The 24,277-nt window shown below is 36.1% G+C and overlaps 1 protein-coding gene across 5 annotated transcripts in view; it reads left to right on the top strand.

Annotated features, from left to right (window-relative positions):
• Positions 1–24,277, top strand: part of LOC108742014 (b(0,+)-type amino acid transporter 1) — a 59,760-nt gene that overhangs the window by 22,399 nt on the left and 13,084 nt on the right. For 3 of the 5 annotated variants that reach the window (XM_025977256.1, XM_025977257.1, XM_025977259.1), the window contains exon 2: positions 20,184–20,414. In XM_025977256.1, the coding sequence (XP_025833041.1) occupies positions 20,184–20,414 (231 nt within the window). Of the gene's footprint in view, positions 1–1,069; positions 1,124–11,704; positions 11,821–20,183; positions 20,415–24,277 lie in introns of those variants that run through there. The other 2 variants (XM_025977258.1, XM_018477020.1) reach the window with 2 other exon arrangements.

The raw sequence follows: 24,277 nt of genomic DNA, 5'->3' as shown, positions 1-24,277 counted from the left end.
GTTGGCTACGCCGGGATTCGTTTTCAGCAAGTACATATCCACACAAGTGGACCTTGTTGGAGCATACGTAATCCTAAAATGTAGCATCGTGCTACAGATGGCGTGTACTGCGCCATTTGTAGTATTTTCTCAAACGCGCTGTTAAGACAGCAGGTAAAAGTTGGCCTGTGTTCTGTCGGAGCTGCCTGCGACGCGCTGATGAGATCCGAAAAGATCGAAATCGCGATCCGCGTCTGGCAGTTTCGACAGAATACAGACTACTTCGAATTATTTTATTTTACGTCTTGTCTCCCTACAAGAAATTCAGTTCTTAGTGGCAATGATTTTTGAATATAATGTTGAGCATCCGCTCTACTGTCCCACAAACAGAGATAACACGGATATTTTGTATATCCACCCTGTAGTTCCATTAAAAATCGTGCCATTTTAAAATCTTCAAAGCTTCGAGTAAATTTTTGACACTTTCATAGTTTTCATTCAAGTGTACAGAATGAGCGACTGGAAAAGATGGAAATTTATTTCCGTTATGTAATAAACTGCTTTTAGGCTATTCGTCGAGCTGCTGTTAATAAATAAACGTCACTCACTGGGAACACAGTGCATTCCAATTCCTTGAAACAAACCTCTGGCGTTGTTACTATAGTACCTCTTTATTTTTTCGAGGTATTTTTAAATATACCAGAACTATTTAATGCTTTTTTATAGACGACAACTCAAAAAAAGTACTACCGTAACTAACACAAAAGCAAACTTTATATGGAATAGGGGTATTTCTCCTTTATTTTGGAACATAATGCATATAAAAATCATTAAATAAATTTTAGGACAAATACAAAAGAGTTGTGTAATCTTTTATAGAAATAAAGTCTACTTATTCAATATGTTTTAATTAAAATTTTTAATGGGAAATTCAATTTTGTGTGATTGCTTATTGTTTTCGTAAACAATTATGAATATTATGCACACTTAAATTAAAAAAAAATAACATTTAAAAACAATCTCAAAACCGAACTTGAAATGCATTTATATAATAGGAAATTTGATTGTTCTCAAACACTTGTTGTCGGTTAACAACGCAACAGAGTGCCGCTAAAGTAACAAATGCCTACCTGGCAAGTGTCACGTAAGTAATAAGTACCTATGTACCTATCTACCTAATATCCGTACACTTATAACTGTGCTTATAATAATCTGTTGGCAATTAGCGCTATAATCTTTGCGGTCACAGAATAATATTGTTTATTTTATTATTGGCAAATGAAAGTGAAAAAACTTAATTAAATTTTCAAATCTCGTTCCAACCAGTAAATTATTATTCTTCTTGCATTTTATTGACAGTATCTACATATTTTCCATCATTAAAATAAATTTTTATTTTCTGATCATCGGTAGTAAAACTAGCTAAATACGTATCTACGAGGGACGCTTCCAAAGTTCTGGGAATTTGGTTATAATTTTTATTATTTTTTTAATTTCGTCAATATTACAATGTAGTTTTTTATCATAATCTCCATTTCACTTAATACATTTATCCCAACGATAAGTCGTTCGCAAAAAACTTTTTCGGTGTCTCTTCATTGTATGCCACGTTTTACGTTAGATAAACTTTCAAATCGAAGACTCCGTAAGGGTTTTTTCAAATCTGGGAACAGGTGATAATCACTGGGTGCAAGATCCGGAGAATAAGGTGGGTGCGGAAGCAATTCCCATAGTAAATCGCTCAAAACGTCCTTCATTTTTCTTGCATTATCCTGTTGCAATAACGGACATTTATGCAACTTTTCAGGCCGTTTTCTGACAAGTGCCTGTCGCAGTGGTCTGGATATTAATTTCGAATATTCTGCGTTAATTGTAGTACTTTTCGCCAGATAATCCATAAAAATAATCCCTTCGCAATCCCAGAATACACTAAGCATTACCTTTCAAACAGACCGGACCGCACGCGCCTTCAGTGGAGGCACCTCTTCAAGTTTTCTCCATTCTTTGGATTTATTTTTAGTCTCAGGATTGAAATAAGGAATCCACGTTTCGTCAGTGGTTATTATTCGTTGTCAAAATTTCAAAATTCATCACCGTAACGGGCTAATTAATAACTCTTGAAGTTGACAAGTATCAGACCAGTGGAGTGTCTGTTCTAGTCTCAACAGCCTTGGCACCCAGCGCGCCGAACCTTGCTAACGCCCAGATAAACAAAACTTTTGATGTTTTTACACCTTCTTTCCACAAAAAGAAAATTATTGCTCTTTGAGATTTTGCTGCGTCTTCCATGGATACAACAATAGTGCTATGAAAACGCGTTTATATCAGTCGAACATCTAAATCAGAATGAATAATATTGCACTAGATCAGCGGTCGGGGAACTTTTTTAATCATTACCCCAAAATATTTTTGTGTAAGTTGATATTACCCCATAGCGAAGAGCAAAAAAAAACGAATTCTCCTCTTTTTAGCATCTTTCATATTATAGCCCCCATGATAATTTTGAAAAGAAAACAATAACTAAAAATTTAATTTATCTTGATGGCATGGCACGGACTGAGCAGGTAGTGGCTTTACTGCGCAAAGATATAACTCGAGAACATTTAGTGGTGGGGAGTGAGATGGCGTAGCCTGCATATGTCGCTAAATTGTTTAAGTTGAAAAAAATACTAACAGGTTTATAAAATAGCAAATTAAAAATATATACTTTTTACTCACAAAAGTTTCATTTTTTACCCCATTTGGGGTAATTTACCCCGGTTCCCCGACCGCTGCACTAGATAGTTGCGTAAACATGTCAAGACTTATCTGGCACCAATAACATTGCCTATAACTTATCTTCTGTGTAGTTTTATTGTAGTACAATTCCCAGAACTTTAGAAACATCCCTCATACATAAATGATGAACGTTACATAACTGAATAGTGTTTATTCATATTTTAATAAGAATTGCATATTTGCCAAAGAAATTATAAAAAATTTGTGCATTTACAATTCGTGACGCATTTTTTAGATATAATTATCAACAGCGCTAAGCAAACGTTTAAAGTATTTACCGTCTTGTTCAAATATAAATTGTGTTAACCATATTATTAATTAACACTTCTGAGAAAAGTCGCACCATAAGTACTCAATGCACGAGTCGTTCAATTTTATCTATTGATTAGGCGTGTGATAATAATATTGCAACTACAGGGTGATCTGATTGTTAATACAATACGCTGTATAATTTAACTCAGCCGCATGGGGCAATTCAATGGTCTATTTTTGAAATCCGCATCCCTCCCCTCTACGCCCACTGGCTAGCATAAATCCGCGAATTTCGACTGGACAATGAGCTGCATTGAATCCAGCTAATTGGCATGTTTCTACTTCTGTTTCTCTTTCTATTTTGGATACTTACCGTTATGTCAACATAGTAAGGTGAAATACGGGGAATGATCAAAACATAACGAGAATTTTTCATTTTGTTTTTCAAAAAGTATTTATTTAATCATTAACGTCTATCCCACCCCTTCAAAGTAGCTCCTTTTTGATAAAGAATAGACTTATGCCACTGTACTTTCCAGTCTGCATAACACTGGTGGAATACATGTTTTGGTTAGGTCTCCAGCTCGCTCTGGCTTTATCTCATCTATCGTAAAAAGACATCCTTTTCAGTTTCGGGAATGGGATAAATGCGCAAGGTGCAACGTGTGCAGGTTAGAAAATGATGTTATGTTTCACCATGAACTGCTGGATTAAGAAAGCGGTATATGCACCGGTCAATGTCTTGGTGCAAAATCCACAAGTTGTCGCTCCAAAAAGGGAATATATTAAAATTGCTTCAAATAGTTTAACTCATAAATCCTTCCATCGGAAGTAATAATTTTTCGTCTGGTCTTGTTCGTTCTTGGTTTTACTCTTGGTCTTCGTTTTGGTCTTTGTCTTGTCTGTTCGGTCTTGGTCTTGCATTTTCAAAAAATCAAGAGGCCCATTTTGTTCATCACTAATATTTTTGGTCCTGACTCTTCAGCAAACTTCCATTGAGACGATTGAACCTTCGTTTCGATGTTGTATCCAGAAACCCCCGTTGCATCACCAGTTGTAACGCATTTGAGCAAACCTCGATCGTTAATGACGTCACTAACCAATTCTTCACCGATGACTACGCGATGCGATGTATTGAAAATTCACCAGTTTCAGAACAAAATTTTCTGCCACTCGTTTCATATCCAAAGCATTCATTTGGAAATCGCTTCACATGAGCTACGTACGAGGGTGGATTGATAAGTTTCCGGCCTAACCAAGAGATGACGCCACTAGGCCTACCTTGAGGTGACATTCTATAGTACCATCCTTGGATAGCTTGTAGCTATAGTTTCAGCCCGATCTCCTTGCTAGTGTAGGTTTGACAGCACGCTGAACAAGACGCCTCTGTGGTTTTCGTAAAAATGGAAAAGCAGGAAAATCGTGCTGTCATCAAATACTTTTATTTGAAGGGGTTAACGCCGAAGGAAATTAAAAAAGAGATGGACTCAACACTGGGGACATCCTCCCCGTCATATTCAACCGTTAAGCAGTGGGTTTCCGAGTTTAAAAAGGGTCGTGTGAGCACCTCTGATGGGCCTCGCTCAGGACGCCCCGTTGAGGTCACAACTCCAGATATGATCGAAAAAATTCATCAAATAGTGCTGGGAGACCGCAGATTGAAAGTGCGTGAGATAGCTGAGACCTGTAAGATGTCATATGAACGTGTGCAACATATTTTGCACCAACATTTGCATATGGAAAAGCTCTGTGCAAGATGGGTGCCGCGTTTGCTAACAGTCGACCAAAAATTGATTCGAAAAAACATTTCTACCGCAAATTTGTCATTGTATAAGCGTAATCCAAGCGAATTTTTGCGTCGATTCGTAACCGTTGACGAAACGTGGGTCCACCACTACACTCCTGAAACCAAAGAACAGTCTAAACAGTGGATTGGACCAGGGGAACCAACTCCAAAGAAGGCAAAAACAATTTTTTCGGCGAACAAGGTTATGGCTACTGTTTTTTGGGATGCAAGAGGTATTATATACATTGATTACCTTGCAAAGGGTAATACTATCACTGGTCAATACTACGCAGACTTATTGCAACGTTTGAGCCACGAGGTGAAAATTAAACGACCTCATCTGGCGAAGAAAAAAATCTTGTTTCATCACGATAACGCACCAGCGCACACGTCAATCGTTGCGACGGCTAAAATCAACGATCTAAAGTTTGAATTGATGCCGCACCCTCCTTACTCTCCAGACCTAGCCCCGAGTGACTATTTTCTGTTCCCTAATCTCAAAAAATGGCTTGGCGGTAAGAGATTTGCGGACAATGAAGAAGTAATCGAAGCTGTAAATGGTTATTTTGAGGAGCTTGACGAATCAGTCTATAGAGATGGCATTAATAGACTGGAACACCGCTATGAGAAATGTATCAGCCTTGGAGGAGATTATGTTGAGAAATAAAAAAAAAAAATTTTTAAAAACCTTGTTTTTCTTGGTCAGGCCGGAAACTTATCAATCCACCCTCGTATATGAAATCCTATGTATCTTCAGAAACCTTTCTAATGGTAATTTTTTTGTTTTTAACCTTTTTGAAAGCGTTCGTACTAATCATAAACTCCTGCTTGTGAGATAGTATCATCGACAAAGGCATTAATTAACATTTAAATTGATTCTTTCGTTTTTAGGACAAAATTTCACACAAACACATTGATTCAACATTTTACCACACAAACACAAATTGAGTTTATCTGTCAACAAAAAGCCGGCAAAGTTTCGTTAATTACTTATAGTGATATTAAATATTATGGTAACAGCAAATAGGAAAGGAAAATGGGACGTTACTTCTGCCGAGTTCCTCCCCCAGTTTTAACTCTCTGAAGTATTGTTCCTTACTTCGTGTTGTCTTTCCCTATCATATCCTTATTCCTTAACATATCCATCAAAAAATAAAGCTGGCAACATCTGCTTCATTTCCATATATGTATCATAGTGTATACAGTGTCGGCCTCGATGTATACGTGTAAAGAGTCATTTTCAACCAAAACCTCGACCACATTCTTTAATTTAATGTTCTTCTACGTAAAAATAGCATAAAACAGAAGTGAAAACATGTCTGACCGATGCAAAACTAATTTCAGATGAATAATATAATGGCTAATTATATTATGGATTCTGCTCGTAAAATGACGCCTTTCTGGCGATCGTGAATCCCGGCGCATCGCACTCAAATTCGCCTTCGTTCGCATGACAAGCAATAGATCAAAAAGTTAAATTTGAGAGAAATGAATAACAGAATAAATATACTTTTAAATTAAGTAGCAAATGTTATTACGTTATTTACGTTGACCGGCATTCTCATTCTCGAATCGCAAGTACGGAGTGCAGGCTACTAGTAATAATCATCACACATGCAATTGACCTGTCTGTGTACAAGCTGTTGCGAAGGTCACGAATAGGTATGCGTGTTTCGTCACTTGACGCTTGCTTACAAAGAATGATAAAATAACGCGGCTGTCAAACTGACAACAGTTGTCAATCATTGACGGCTTTTGTGCCGTCCTATTACGACATGCACTATACACTACCTCCAGATGTTACCTTTCAAAATCAGACGTAGTGTATATTATGGCTTTGATCATCTAAAACTGTAGTGCTACTTAGACAGCAAACCGAAATGGGGTGTAAAATGGTAGATAACAAACATTTCTTGTAATTTATTCGCGACATTGAATACTCTTCTCATTTATTCCTTTCAAATATGAAAAGTAGTCGGCGCGGAACAAGACATGAATTGTGACATCATGAGGTGACACTTAAAATAGCTGTATTTTTTGTTGCTAAAAAGCAATTTTTTTTTCTTAATTTACAAAAAATTTTCTTTTTTCTGTAAACACTGATTTTTATTTTCACAAAACAAGGTAAATATAAAATTAATTAGTGATGATGAAACCGAATTCCATAAACTATAGTACCTATATATTTCTGTTTTATCGCAAAAGATTGATTACTTTAAACGTTACCCCAACGTCAATCCGTAAAACTGTTCTCATCTAGTAAATACCTACAATTAGTAATGTTACGTGTTATACAATCAGTTTTAACATATCTCATGTGACCAGTCTTAAAATATCTCGACTCAAAGGAAGCAACGATGCTTGAATTCCCGGATAAAAATATATTTAAGTATACAGGTATGTAAGCAGACAAGAGACAAAAGTATTAACTGTTGTTTTCATCTTTGAGGTAAACTGCTGGTGTGTGCAAAAGAACATGTGCGTATTTTTTATGAATTATTGTCGGAACCTGTGCCTCGAACAACTATTACCGAAATTATTTTTACGCATCCTCACGTGGTAGCTTTGCAATCGCGGTCAGAGGCGCCAGGCGAATAATACCAGCAGTTCTCAACTTTTTCACGCAAGCAATGATAAATGCCATCATTATCATCATAAGGTCGCCGCCCTAAGACTGGTTGGATACGCACCACTTTTCCCTACTCTTCGCTAATCTTCGAATATCCCGAAAACTAGATATCCCACGTTCTTAACTATTTATGAAGAGTAATCTAATCTAGGTCTACCTATACTCCTCTTAACTCCTTCTAATATGTCTCTAACTAGGCCTTCATGCCTGAGAAGGTGTTCTACCAATTTATTTAATCTGTTTCTTATTGACTTTCATAGCGACCTCTGTTCTTCTATATCTCCTAATTTTTAACCTTTGCTATTCACTGTATCTTCATTTGTCACCTGGAACACCATAAAGCTTCTAATCTTTTCTTTTCCACTGCGCCCACCGTCCATGATACAAATAGAAAACAATTTAAAAAAAAAATTGAATGTTTCGTTCCCATTAACTGCGAACGCTAGTGGGCGGGAGGACTACACCGGAGGGTACGGCAAAAAGCCCTCTTCAGGCTCTTCCTTTTAGGAATCGTGGGAGTGGATGGGTGGTGGTCGGGGTAAGAAAGATGAGATGGACGTAATGAAGACCATCAAACCATAAGTGAACATATATTGAAATTCAGAAAATCCATGTTTCGCACCCGTGTAGCGCCGCGCTCCAAACTTACACCTTTAACATTTTTTTTTCGAATTTCTAAATTAACCTTTCGCGAGCATAGAAGTGACTTTTTTTTATTGAAGGCAACACGACCCTGCGCTATCCTCTGCTTTATATCCCTACTATTCCTTCCTAGATACCTAATATCAACCACGTCTTCTAATTTTTCGTCTACTATCGCTCTTTTCCTACTTTTTATTGTAATTGTGTGTTCTAAATATCGAGTCACAACAAGGAGAAATCCTCTATACAATGATAAATTTAGCATTGATACATTAATAAATCCTTGAAATGTATTAAAATTGGCTCAGCTATTCCAAATATAAATTTCTGGTTTTATGTAATAATAAAGAAAACCCATATGTTGGTAAAACATTTGTAAATGTATTTGGCTTCCAGATAGTTGTTTAATAGTTTTGTGAACCATTTGGTTCTCACAAAATACAAGGTCTCTGTTTCCAAATTTTGAAACAAATGATAGTCATTAATTGTCGAAGGTATAGCAAAACTGATATTATCAAAACAACTTCAGCAATTTCTGCATCTTAGACTAAAGTCGTTTCTCAATTTATCTCTGTAATAAATACATATTTCCAATACAGAATATACTTTCGTTAGTTGGAGTAATAAGACAATACTCGTACAAGGATTGTTTGAAAAATAATCAGTGACTCTGGAATGAGAAATATATCACATTGTATTACTACATTTGTTTTATTTTTCAACGTGTTATCTCACATGCGATCGATAACATAGTCCAACGATATTCCAACTTTAATTTTTACTGAAAATTCCTCGAGTTTTGCAAAATAAACATGGGTTTCAACTATGATGTCCTCAATGAATAAAAATTTTCTCCAACAAGCTGTTTCTTCATGTTTGAAATAAAAGGAAATCTAAAGTAGGCAGAGTGGGAAACTAGGGTGGATAAGAAAACTCGGTAAAGTTTTATCACCAGATGAGGCAGTTTTGTCTTCAATTCAGCATATAATATTTTTAATAAAGAGATACATTGGATTCTACGATTGCTGTTCCTTCTCCGAAACAGTTAATTAATGTAACAACTTGTGCGTAAATGTCGATCTTATCCGTATGTTTAAAAATGAACGTTTCTTTGTTTTTTTATTTATATTTATAATATTATTGTGTGTTGAATCGGGTTTTGCGTTTCTTCGCTACAAATACAAAAATAAAGCAAAAAAAATTGCAAGAGATTTTAGTTTCGAAGCCGATATTTTGCAAGGTAATCTTGTCTTAAAATAGCCTTATTGATCTAATATAACTCAAACCTTTCGCTTTCAACCAAATTATCTTGATAGAATCTCAATAAATACGTTAGCAATCCATCTATTGTAATACGAAAATGATGGAATGAAGGTGAAGTGGATTGCAATTTTCTAAAGAAAATGCTTGAAAAGATTGCTAGGCAAGGACTTCGGTCATTCATATAGCCGTTTAAACTTTCAAAATGTAATTTCACAATCTTCTGTTACTTAATTCTTTTATGTGTGTCTGTGTGTGTATTTGTATGTATGATTGACTTCGTTTTTCTAAAGTAACAATTCAAGTTACTGAATTGTACTGCCATTGTAAATTATACCAATATTTGTTAAGTAAGTAGTTAAATAAAATAACATCCTCCCAAAGTTGCACTTCTCGCAAAGGGAGTTAGAAATCTAAATTCATTTTCGGCACTTAATAGACTTCCAGTGCGTTGCCTACACAATTGGCTTAGCTAAAACCAAAGAACAGTTGCACCATAAATGAAAAGTGAGGGAATGTTCGCAGTAAGTCTAAGAATATATTTGTACTTCATCTATTATACAGGATGTTTCTGAAATAAGTAGCAAGCTATTAAACTAGAAGATTAAGTGAATATTTAGTGATCCGAATGTTCACCGTTTCCGAGAAAACCGTATTTGAAAGTACAATGGAGGGTCAGTCCGGCCCTGGCAGGATCACGCAGGGAAATACGACATTGTAACGCCGCATTCAATCACCTGCAGCATCCGTATTGTAGAAGTTTTTCTTTTGTATTTTGTGTTTCTAATACCATGTCGAGATGTACTTTAAATAGTACTGCATACTCTTGGTGATGAACATATTAGTTGTTATCGCAATAGGCGTTTAAAGATTATAATACACTATGCCTGATTGGTACTCCGAAAAAATTAAGATAAAAGAAATAGAATGAGCCGTCTCGCACCACTCAGTAATATACATAAACGTGAGGGTAGTGACATTACCGAAAGCCCCAGCTGCTCCGGCAATGATGATGATGGCGCGTATTCGCGTCATACCGCCGGTGCATTCCCATTGCACCGTCCATATGAGACCACTTTGTCCGCATATTCTACATATGAATACATTGGTTTCAGCATGATATTTCCACATTCAACTTATTTTTGTATTTTGTGGTAATACCTTGCCAATCGAACGCCAACGTGTGCAGATTATTACTAATCATTACGTACAACTGACTTGTCTATGTATCAGCTGTTTGCGAAGGTCACGGATAGGTATGTGTGATTCGTCGAAAAATCGATAAGACAACGCGATAGCTGTTCTCAATCATTGATGGCCCGTTAATTGGGGTACTTTTTGTGCAGACTTTTTACATCCCCTACATTGATATAATACTGTAATGATATGCACTCTAGCGTAGTAGTGAGCTGTTGAAATTTACGTTATTATACTTCGTTTACTTTCTGTACCGATGTGACCTTCAGTTTGACCGGAGCAAAGTAGAAAAGAACAGCACTAGGCCAGAAAAGGAAGGAGAACTCTCGGCCAAACTTTTAACCGGTGAGGAGTGTATAATCCGTACAGTACTGCATGGAAAAATTGACCATTTTATCCACTACAATTGCATTGCTCAAATGTGCTGTTATTGGTACAATTTACTACTGGAAATATCAACGAGATGTTTATTTATATTTGAAGACATATTAAAGGCTTTAACGCTTGTTTTCGACTCGCACTACTATTCATGATTGAACAAAACTTTTGGCAGGTACTGTATGAAAAAGTATGTTTAACGAAGAAGAGTCAAGAGTATAATGAGCTTTTTTTTTCCTTACCTACGATTTTGCCAGCGCGCATCCAAGACATTGGAAGAGGCACATTGCTAGAGAAAGTAAGTGAAGTATAGTTGTTCTACAACCGCCACTATCTACATTTTTCATCGATTAATTGCTTCGAATTGCAACTACCTCTGAATTTCTTACAATTTTTTTGTCCCTTAATCACGTTGCTTTACTCATCATGCGATTCCCTATTGGACCTAGTTAACACCCTTCAAAGTTTGCTGCTTATTTCAGAAACACCTTGTACATAATACTTTTAAAACAGTATTCCTGGAGCGCGACTCCGTACGGGTGCGTAACGTAGTCGGTGTTCTATTAACCTAAAAAAATGTGCGCTACTGCAGAAGAATTAAAACAAACAAATTGTGCTCCAACGCGACGTGATTCTACTTTGGATATAATACTTATATTAGGTGCGACCATTGGAGTTAATAAATTTTCGCGGGTAAACAAGCCATCAACGTGTAAATTTAGATTCGAATTCCAACTGTTTGGACAGAAGTGGGGCGTCGGACCAAGTTTGTGTCACTGAAATTATCCGCGAATACACTTGACCGCAGTCCCCAGTATCTGATGGTGTTGCCCGCGGCTGACTAGAATGTTAGATGTAATCAAAGAAGTATTAGAGTGTACGTGTCTAAGCTCATGTCTGCATTTTAATCAAACAAAAGGTATCCACTCGATCATAACTGAACTTTTCATTAGTACTCGTTTGGACTCTTGGCATCTAACAATAACTCTATGTGATAACCGCCACGTGTGTTATTTTTTTTTACGTTTTATTAATTCAATTATAATAATTAACTTGAATGATTATTGGTTTTAACGTTACACTTCACCTACTAATAAAACGCTTTTATCCTAATGAACCACGTTTTTCACAAAATTGAACTTTGTCCAACGCATGACATGCCTATGCTTACGTCGTCGTCGACATGTAGTCTGTACGAACCAATAAAAAAAGATTGACACCAGCACATTGAACTTGGACCCACTTGTAAAGTGGAAAATGAAATATAACCGTATGGATCATAGATACTAGACTATTAGAACGTCACACTCCCATTTTAAATTTCGTGCCAAAAAGGGTCCGCAAGGAGGCCGGATCTCGTGTTCACGTGAATAGTTCCATAATGACGGACGAAATACCTACAAGTATTTATGATGGAAATTATGAACTATTAATTAGTAGTCAATTGTCCTTGACGACGATAGATCCATTAGAAATGATCACTAACTCTGTGCAGGCTCCTCAACATATGCCACCCTATACCATCACTGACCCTCCACCATCAAACAGCAAATTATGAAACTGTCATTATTCTTGTCAAAACACTTAAAAATTCGTAGGGTATACTTAAAACAACTTGTTATGTTTGTATTAATACTTATACAAAAAACCACTTGTGAAAATACCCTACAATATCCGAAAAAAAATACCTTTACTTCCGTTGTGCCGGTGTGTGTAGTTAAATAGCCGTTTTTATATATTTCAAGTGACGAGTTCAGTGTTTACTATTGCTAACTTCAGTCACTGTTGATCACATTGTTTTATACAGACGATGTTGATGTCGCATATGCAATGCAAAAAAAAGATACAACATGTCGCTTTAAATATAAATCAAGTAGAGTGAAAATAAGTAACGTAAGTTGCCACTTATTCGTATTTTTATGAGAAAACGTGTGCATCGGAAACATAGTCTGTAAGAGACAATCTAAACGGTACTTACTGAAGTTGGCAACAGTATATTTACATTCCCAATTGTGTAGTTAAAAAATCACTTTTCTCTGTGAGTTCAATACGTACTGTTGCTAACTTCAGTTGGTACCGTTTGGATTGCTTCGAACACACTATGTTTATAGAGTACATGCAATTTTAAATTAATGGTGTAATATTTGTATGACGTTGAATATTTAGTCTCTCGATAGTTTTCTTATAATCATAAAAAATGTTAATCGTTTTTATCGGTAGGTATCTCAACGCTACAAAGCATCAGCAAATTACGAAAGAAAAAAGAGATGGTTATTTTCTAACCACCTTGATTTTGTGCTAGTTGTGAAATAACATTATATTATACTATCAGTTAACAAACACGTTTGTTAGTATTTAAGTGAAAGTCGCATAGTACAAAATTTGGTAACGTTTCAAAATTTGCTAAAAAGTTGGCAGTAGTAAATAAAGATGCGTTACACCTCACTTATAATCAGTTTTTGCGTGGGTTATTGAGGTTGTAGAATTATTCGGTGTGAGTGTGTATTTTTATTAGGAATGCAGTTTTACTTCAGCTCTAGATTTAGTGGTAGGTTATTGGTGTTTCGGCTTTAGCTAATTGCCTTAAGAAGAGAATACCAATTTTTATACAATCAACTTGTTTTGAGATATCTTGATCTTCCGGTTACAAACCCATCAGCTAATTTAGTACAATCAATTTTATAGTTAATTTTTTACCTCCACGCAATTTATAGTTACAATAATCATAAAATCTCTCTATGTTGTACTACCATAACTTGATATTATGAAAGCATTTTCGGTTTGGTCAGTGGTTTACAGAGCCTGGAGGTTTGACCATTGCTTAACATTCGGGAGGATATCATTTCGAGTGCGGGTCACTGGGTCACTCTACCCTGGTCCAAGCTTTTCCTTCGAACACTTACAATTAGAGAAATACTAGTATTCTACACATAATATAATCTTTCAGTCTCTTCTGTTTTTATTTCGTCCGTCTCAACTTTCTCATCCCAACAACCACCACCACCACTCACCCATTCCCTCGATCCCTAAAAGAAAGTTGAAGAGGGCTTTCCGCCAGAGTAGTCCGGAGGTGTACAGCCCGCGCAACAGCATTAGTAGTTGTCGGGAATGAAACATTGAAAAGTTTTTTCGGTGGTTTATCGTAAGTGTTAATGGCGTGCTGATGAGGTGTAGTACTTTCTATAAATTACTGACTAAGAACTTAAGCCGTTCTCATTAAAATGCATTAGAGAACGCGTATTGAGTTGCTTGTAACGTGAATTCACCGATCCAAACAATGTAATGCATAAAATAATTCGAAGTGGTCTGTATTCTGTCGAAACTGCCAGACGCGGATCGCGATTTCGATCTTTTTGGATCTCATCAGCGCGTCGCAGCCAGCTCCGACAGAACACAGACCAACTTTTACCTGCTGTCTTAACAGCGCGTTTTAGAAAATACGACAAATGGCGCTGTAAACGCCATCTGTAGTACAGTGCTACATATTTTCTAATGTAATGCATGAATTTCTTTATCTTAAAAACTTATCATCATGAAGTCTTCAGTCGTAAGACCGGTTGGACAAGCACTTCCACTTTTTCCCATCCTGAGCTAATATTCGGATTTCGCCAAAACTAGAACAATCCACAATCTTAACTGTTTGCGAACAATAATCTAATCTGGGTCTACCTCTACTCCTCCTAACTCCCGTTTGTGCCTCTAATATGTTTCTGACTAGACCTTAATGCCTGAGAAGGTGTCCTAACCAACTTGTCCCGCTCATGTCTTATTGTCTTTCTAATATCTCTTTACTTCTAACCTTATCTATCTACGGTATCCTCATCATTCGCCCATAACATCACATTTCGAACGCTTCCAACCTTTTCTTTTCCGCCGCGCCCACCGTTCAAATTTCAGGATACACCTTAGAAAACAGTCCAATTCAAAAAGTAATCATTACATTAGTTTTTACTGACACTATATAGTCATCAGAAATGCTATTTTTTTTAGGATTCCTTCGCCTAGATAGCGTTTACTCGTTTAGTGTCAATCACATTACTCGCCCTTTCTTTTTAATGAAAACGAACCCCAGCACCTCCGCCATATCTTTCATATGTCTGTCAAAACTGAATCGCCTTAATAGCGAATGAGTAAAGTACAGAAATGAGAGAAGGCGTTGCGAACTAATAAAAACTCTTGACAAAACTGAAATTACGTAATATTGCATATCCATTTAGGTGAGTGTTAGTCGAAAAAAGTTAAAAGGAATCTACTTATACTCTGCTAACAAAGTTGACTTGAAGGGTACTCCCGCAAGCGTAGGTTGTATTAAAATAATGTCTTGTCCCGTGTTTGCGTATGGTGTGACCTTAACATAAAGTTCATATATACATATCTGCATATTTTAAGTCGATACCTAAGAGGCTATTCAAGTATTACGTAAGCACTACAGGGGGACTGAAGGATCTTTGCTTTGCTTATTTTTGATGACATGAGAAATGGGAGATCTGATTTTTTTTACAAAATTTAGTCGATTTTGGTTTGAACACATTTATGGCAATGGCAACCCTACTTATCTACGCTTGAAAGCGAAATGCATTTTCAGGAACTTACGACTGCGGCTCTCGTGAATCAATACGTAAACACGGGAGAGGGGGATAAGACCATAGCTTACTTTTGCTGACGAGGGGAAGGGAGGGGGGTTAATAATTGCAAAAAAAATGTGCATACGTGTAGTTAAACAGCCCCTAATTCTATCTAGAAACTTGAAACCCCCCCGTAGATGGGCAGACGTCAGTGGTACTTCAAGAATATAGACTTGTATTGGACTATTCGCTAGATAATAAAATCATAAAAACATGTATAATAAAATGCACTTCTTTTACAAAAAATCGTGAAAAAGGTTGACTTATTTTAGTAGCTAGAAAGACGCAGTTATCAGACCATAGGGTCGACAGTCTGGTTGGACACGCACCTTCACTTCTTCCTATAGCTAGCCAATTTTCGCATTTTCCTAAAACTAGAGCATCCTTAACTATTTGCGAACGGTAATCTAATCAAGATCTTCTTCTGTCCCTCTTTATTCCTATTTCTGCGTCAGATACGTATTTCTCTAACTTTCACGCCTCAGAAGGTGGTCTATCATCCATATCTCTTCCTTTTTGATTTCTACAGTTCCCTTTTGTCCTCTTCGGAGACATTCAATTGGGCACTATTATCTGCCAAAGTTTGTGGACCAACAAAGGTCCTCTCATGCATACCTTTTGGTTGGGCACCGTGAACAGGGTGACCTTTTGTTTCGAAGACACTTTTCAATGGGTGGTGGTTAATCCTGTCGAGTATTGTTCGAAATCCGACTGCGGAATAGTTTCAAAGATTATCGACGTATGTATATCCTGTGTCCAATTGAGTCCTTTTCTAATATACCCTTATTTCTAACATTTTCTATTCACTGTATTTTCATCATGATACCACAACTCAACTTTCTCTTTCACGTCATACCCGCCGAACACCTTTCACACCCGTACAGATAACAGCAGAGAAGTAATTTCTTTTTACTTAAGGCGGCTCGAGCCTTAGCCACCTTTTTTTTGTGTCATTAGTCACTACCCCTCTTTCCATCCTTACATATCTGACTTCCCAGATAATTTATATGTTTTTCTATAATTGTTCTCTGCATTGGTGCTCAAATTCTGTTCTTTTTCTTATACATACAAACTGCATATCACTCTGTTAACCCTTTATATCACTCCTACAATTTTCAGTAGGTACATTTAGTATCTTTTCCCATTTAATCTAGCCAAAAGCTACGAATCTGATGAATGCGCTCTTCACATTTTACCGTTTTCTCTACCATTTTACCCATAAAGCTAAAATTGCCTCACGCGTTCCCCTATAGCTCCTAAAGCTGAATTGGTTCTCCCACTATATTTCTTCTTCCTCCCTTTTATCTATGCACAATTGTAGTTATGATTTTCTAATAATTGTTCAAACATTCTCGTCTCTGTCTGCACCCCTCTTTTCTGGTAGTTTTTTTTCTCATCACGTAAGTATGATTTTAAGGAAATTTATTAACTTATTAGTCAATAGTGTGTCTTGAATATATCAAATTTTTTTCTGGAACCCCCTTCTATGCTTCGTGCTTATTATTTTTCAAATTTTTACCTCGTGTTGCTCCTTCATTATAGTATATCTTACTGCATCTATCACTACACTGTCCTTTGCTCCTAATACATCACGCAATTCTTAACTTGAGTATAGATTCTTTGAGCTTTTTGACGTGACAACGTCTTATAATTCGATGGAGCCGGCTGCACGCACGAAAAAACATGACTCATGCGGCGTTACCTCGCTCTGAGGCGTTCCATTTAAGGCTTGAAGTGCAAGCGAGAGCGCGTGACGAGCGACAAAGAGGCACAATCGGCCTCCGCGTTCGGCAGCGTTCGACATCTGTCTCTCTCCTACTTGAGTGAGCGATGCGTCCGCGTGGACAGATGCTATACAATAATACATTTCCATTTACCTCCTCTATATCCATACAAAATATCTATCAAACAAATAAAATAAAAATTTTCTTTTGAAAAATGAAACCATTCCATCAGTATCTTCTTATGACGTTGTCACGTTCAACTATCGTCAGTAAACCGACTTTACAGACAACCGATTTTTTTTTCTTAACTATCCACCTTTTCTCTTTTCCATCAAGATTGCTCCTGCTTCATTTCTTTTATTATTGCTATTGTACGTTGTTTCTCTAAATTGCTTTTGTGTAATAAGCCTCGCCAGTTTTACCTGTACTTCAAGCTTTTCTTTTACTTCTATAACTTTTACACTTAACATCTATTATTTATCAATCAATCAAGAAAGACGTCATATCCACATAACCAGTTTATATTTTTCAATATCTTTTGTAAAAATGAACTCCTCTTTTGCCAAAACATATCGATTTCTTTATGATTGCCAAAATTGGTTTTTACTTGAAGAATTGGACTAGTAAATAATTTATAAAAACTGCACACTGGTTCTTTCAAAACAGTATTTCCGCACTGTAAGAATGCCGTATAAATAATTAACGTATTAAAATCGATCATTACTTTCTCCACCGATTGTTTTAGAAATTGTCTCATTCTGAAATCCATCTCTTTCTTCCTTTTTTACATTAATTATCAGTTCAGCTCCATCTATTTACAAACTTATACTATTTAAGACAACATTTTCAATAAATGAAGTCGGTCAGTATATAATTACACACCACAACAAATGAATTGATTTCAATTATGTAAGTCTAAATAAGGATGTATCGATTTCAAGAAATGCGAGCAGTTTCAAGACAACAGAATAATGAAATCATTTGTTTCTACACTTGCATGTGCGGCCAGTTGCAATTCAATACTCATTTGTGATAACATTTAATACGCATATTACAAAGCAAAAAAATATATCATACAAACTAAAAAATAATACATGAATAGGTTCGCAATAGTACCACAACCTTCACATTAGAGGAAGTTGCGAATTTGATTAGCAATTAGCATTAGAAATAAAAAATTGTGTCGTAAGAAAAGCATTGGGAGATAAGGAGATTAGCCCCTAAATATCCTACTATGGTGTTTTTAATTGGTATCCCTGTGAAGTGCCACCCCTACTGACCGAGGTGCAAACTCGCCCCAATCGGTCAACAGCAGCGGCGCACCAGTTTGATCCCCCGCTCAAATTAGGCACGTGCTCACTAACTTGCAATCACGCTGCCAACTTGATTCTGTATAAATATTTATGTTTATGTAATTACCATACCATAAATTAAAGTTAAAATCATTATCCATCAAAGATGAGATGCTCTAATATCCAAGCAGTTTAACTATTCTGTCGAAACCGTTAGTCATGATCAGGGGCGCAACAATGTTACAATTTGACTGGCTGCTCAAAAATGACTAAAAAAAAAGGTCATCAATGCATTGTACTAACAAAAAAAAAGTCATTTTGACGAGTTTGAACTATTTGCACCGAACTTGCGAGTTAGATTATTACCTGAATTGACTGGGTGCCCAACCTAATCGAGTGGGTGCCCGGGCACCCGCGCCCCCCCCCCGTGTTACGCCCCTGGTCATAATCCAATGCGATAGCGATCTCATATGACAGTTTCGACAGAAAAGCGACCACCATGGACTTTTTGTAATGATGATTACGCGTCTACCACGTAAGGGCAACTACGCCGTGGATTTATTTTGACAACTAGATATCCTATTGAACATTTTTGAATCTCACAAAATGGTCCATATTCTACAGATGTAGTAATTCATATATCATCATCATAAGATCGTCAGTCCTAAGACTGGTTGGACACGTACTTCCACTCTTTCCTATCCTGAGCTAATCTTCGCATTTCCCTAAAACTGGAACAACCCATATCCTTAATTATTTGCGAACAGTAATCTAATCTAGGTCTATCTCTACCCCTCCTGTTTCTGCCTCTAATATGTCTCTAACTAAACCTTCATGCCTGGGAAGATGTTCTACCAACCTATCCCGCCTATTTCTTATTGACTTCCATAGAGTCCTCTGTTCTCCTACACTTTCTAATATCCTCATCATCCGTCTGTAACACCACAACGATTCTAACCTTTTCTTTTCTGCCGCGCCCACTGTCCACGTTTCGCACCCGTCCAGCGTCGTGCTCCAAACATACACCTTTAACAACCTTTTTCGAATTTCTAAATTAACCGTTCGCGAGCATAGAAGTGAGTTCTTTTTATTGAAGGCGACACGACCCTACACTATCCTCTGCTTTATATCCCTACTACTCCTTCCGTCCTGTCTTATCTGACTTCCTAGATAACTAAAATCGGTCACTTCTTCTAGTTTTTTGTCTCCTATCTTTATGTTCGCTCTTTCCCTACTTTTTCTTCCCTTGCATATCAGCATTTTTGTTTTACTTTTATTTATTTTCATGCAGTACTGTTTTGTCAATACCGCTTCCATTATATTTAAAGCTAGCTCTAACTCCTCCTTGCTAGATGCTGATACTGCTATATCATCTGCAAATCTAGGCATACTAATCTTTTGTTCCTGTATATCTCTCCCTACAGTTGTACTGTCTTTAATGATGTTGATCGCGTCTTCAATGTATAGATTAAAAAGTAGCGGTGACACTATGCATCCCTGTCTGACTCCCTTCCTATCCAATTCTAATCTATTCATCTCTACTTTTAAGTTTTCCAATTTCCCTACTTGCCTCATTCTCTTAACATTAATTCATATATGTATAGTATGACTAGATTAATGGAATTTTTTTTTTGTCACCAGGAAACACCAATGGGTTCCCAAAAGAAGGCTTACAATTTCGGGGCAGGAGCACAATTTGCAACGGAGATGGTAGCAGGGACAGCGAAGCGGAAAACGGCGGTTTTGAAACTTCAGGCGCAGGAGGGACAGACCAGCTGGAGGGATCCGGGGCAGCTGAGAATGACGCTCTTCACCTCAAGAGACGGGTGGGACTCTTCAGTGGGGTGGCTTTAATCGTTGGAACAATGATAGGTACGTAATTAGCCAGTCACGTTCTTATAACGAATGTTACATCCTTTGTTCGCAATTCAACTCAATGAGGTGAAAATCACTTCATCGTAACAACGTCACTCTCAACTTCGGTAATTAAAATTGAAGCAGAGGGGGAAGTATTCGAAACAAAAATTGTATCGTAGAAGTACGGATAGAGTATTGGGGTTAAGATTTAAATTAGAAATTAATTCAAAATCCACTTGCGATTAGATCTTTTGAAATTATTTGAAGCTTCCAAAAGCACAGAGAAAATTTAATTTATATACTATAGTTTCTTATCCGAAATTCATAATATATTTCGCGCATAAGTTAAGTTGGAATGAAAATAAATAAAACAAATGGAGAGCGAACATGGGCTAGAGCTTAATATAAAAAGTCGACAATTTTCAAAATTCGGAAGATATAAAATAGGGGTGAGACAGGCGGGGCGCTCGGTTTGAATCCGGAACCCAGCGGATCCGACACTTTTTAGGATCCAGCGAGGTAATTCTACCAGGGATAAAATAAAAAACCAACACCATCAATGTATAATTTGTGTAACAAAAAACCTACCAAACAAAAATTGGTAATTAAGGTTGTATTGGGATAGCTCGTTTGTTCTAATTCGTACTGTTTATTGATTACTACTATATATTAAATTGTTTGTTATTTCGATATAATTCTTATGTTTACAATTTCTCGTGTACAAGAATACATTCAGTATGACCTAACTGTTGCAATGTCTGACGCTTATTAATATGTCAGGTATTGATTAACGATAACTTATTGATTTTGGCACCTTGCAGACTTTTAGTGTTTATAAACGTTACATACTAATCTAATGTAATATAAAAAGCTATTTTCATAAGTAAAGAATTATTTTCTGTATTTTTTTCAAAATTTTAGGTTCAATAGTTTCGGAGATAAAGGGGGAGAATGGTCAAAGTTTTCATCTATTTTCGTAAATAACTTTAAAACTAGTTATTTTAGAATTATAAAACTATATATATATTTGAGACCCTTACAACAAACCCTTTCACTTGATATGTCATACGGAACAATTTGCAAAAACTCCTTTTTTAATTTCTAATTGACCCCCCCATGTTCAAAATGATTTTATTTACGTTATGCGTCCATGTTTGGGTTACAGAGATTCATATATGTAGGTACTAAATTTCAACTTAATCGATCCGGTATATTCGGAGCAAATTGATAGACAGACACTCGGGTGACCCTATAAGGGTTCCGTTTTTCATTCGGACGAACGGAACCCTAAAAATAATTAAAAAAACGGTACTTCCTAAATCTAAAACATTCCAGGAAGTAATGAACTTCTTTCTATCATATAAGGTAAAAGTCTAGACGATGTCCCCCACCCCCGAAGGTGGGTCGAAAGAGGTCTCGCCCACCACTGTACCATAAAAAGTTCGTGGCGGTCTCACCCCCCGTAAGAAGTTATGTGTTCAAAGTTAATAAATAATGCCAATTTTTATACATTTCTAGGCATGTAAATATTTATATAGTCATTCTTAAACAATATTCAAAGGTAAAACTAATGAAAAATACATAAAAATATTGAGAAAGTTATATAAAACATCATTTAAATATCTTTATAAACAGGTTAGGTTAGGTTATAGGGTTTTGTTCAAGTGACCACCCTCTTTCGATCCCCCACCTCCACCCGCTTGAAAATATTTTTTTTTATTGAATTTTATTTGAATTATAGTGTATGAAAATTGTCAGAATAATCAACTTTCAACCCCCATAACTTTTTATGGGGGTGAGACCGCCGCAAATTTTTTATGGGGTTTTACTCAGGTGACCACCCTCTTTCGATCCCCCCTACCCCCACCCCCATCTAACCCCCATAACTTTTTATGGGGGTGAGACCGCCACGATCTTTTTATGGTACAGTGGTGGGGGAGACCTCCTCTTTCGATCCCACCCACTCCCACCCCCTTCAGGCCATCATCTAGACATTTACCTCATATAAAGTAAATAATAATAAATTCGCAGGATATTACAACTACATGAATTACCTGTAAATACTGAAGCACTTTACATGCCCCACTTTATAATTTTTAATACAATTCGTGTACTTTCTATTACATACATACATATCTGACTGGTTTTACTCAGTATAATTTTCATCGCCTGTATATAATGCATTTATTTAAATAAACTTGCAACTAGGAAACATACGGAATTTCTTTCTTTTATCTGTTTATATTGACGATTGCAAGCCAAACGAATTTATGACATTTGGCACAAAATCCTTATTTTCATAAAATTCGCATTTAGCACATCCCCACATTAGTCCAGTCGTATGATCAAATGCCTGCTTTATTTAAACTTAATGTACCCTGTAAAAACTTGTTGTTTTCGTAACTCACACGTTTCCATTCATTATAGGCATTCCAATATAAATATATATAGGGACTGCTAGTATATAAAGATAAATAAATTAAGTGGAAAAACGTTAGCAAATGATTGGATGCGTTTCAAATGTTCTACAGTCTACACATTTCATTTATGGCTTTGTTTATCAAAACATGATGAAAAAGCAAAATAGAATTGGGTAATATACTTTGGTACTAATTGAAATTGCACTCAAGTAGATGGTGCGCGTATAGTTTAGTGCAAAGTTCAATGTAGTCCATTAAATTTCAGCTTCGTGAAGACGTGATCGTAACTTCTAAATCTATAATTTGCTTCACTTCCTAAAGTGCTGACGGGAAGTTGATTTCAAGTATAATCGAAATTTTAAATTTTAAAGTAAAGAGTATCCGTATGCGACATCCGGAAATGATATTTAGGAGACATCTTATAACTAAAAGTATCCCTACATTGTGTCCGATATCCGGATAATAATGTTGCTATCCATATCTAACATCCGGATACATTAAAAGGTAAAGAAGAAAAAAACACTAAAACTAATACAAGAATTCGCCAATTAACATTGACTCATGGTGACACCGTATATAGATATTTTCTTTTTTATCTGGTAATAAAGTAACTAATACTGAAAAAATATTTTGTCTTGTAAGCATCTGCATAAATCGTATACAACTCTTGAAAGTTCTATCGAAAAGGAACGCTTTCAAAATCTTCTAGCTAACAATCGCACGACTTATTGAAATATTCACTTTAATGTAAAATTGATTGATTTGATCAATTGACCATAACTTTCTATCGAAATGGATTTTGATATCATAACGATATTCTTCGAAAAATCTCAAATGATACCAAATCCATACCAGTAAACTTTATACCAAAAGTATATTTCACTTTAAAGAGAAATTCAATTCACACTGCGTTTAAAAACAGCATAGTTAATTTATTAATATACTGTTTTAATATTACTGTGCAAACTTAACTGTACACAATATAAAATCGAAATAATAATTTGATAAAAGAGAAAATATTATTTCTGAAAGATTTAGTGAGTAAATTTACCTTATGCGAAAGCCCTTGCTGAATTTATCCATTGAATACATTTAATTTTTGGGAAGAACTCGCGTCGAATTGTCAAACACAGTTAACGTTTCACTCACAATCTTACCGAACACTTTCACAGCTCTGGAATTCCTAAAACAAAAGAAAGAGGGATTTATTTACCAAAACAAAACTATTTCTAGTATGTATTTTTCAGCAATTTCTATTTTTCGTTCATTATATCTAGTAGCATAAATACAATACACTACAACTTCAGTAATTGCGAAGTTATAAAATTTCCAGTATATACAATTTTCTTAAAGCATCCTAGGAAACTCTGGTAGCATTTAGATTAAATAATAGGTCCATACTTAAGATTTCAATAATATTATTATATTCACTTTATTTCATTTGAGATAGTCATTATT

Source organism: Agrilus planipennis, unplaced genomic scaffold, assembly GCF_000699045.2.
Source record: "Agrilus planipennis isolate EAB-ADULT unplaced genomic scaffold, Apla_2.0 scaffold24, whole genome shotgun sequence".
NCBI classification, from domain to species: Eukaryota; Metazoa; Arthropoda; class Insecta; order Coleoptera; family Buprestidae; genus Agrilus; species Agrilus planipennis.
The sequence above is the reverse complement of the archived record's forward strand: the minus strand, read 5'-3'. Positions and strand labels throughout refer to the sequence as shown.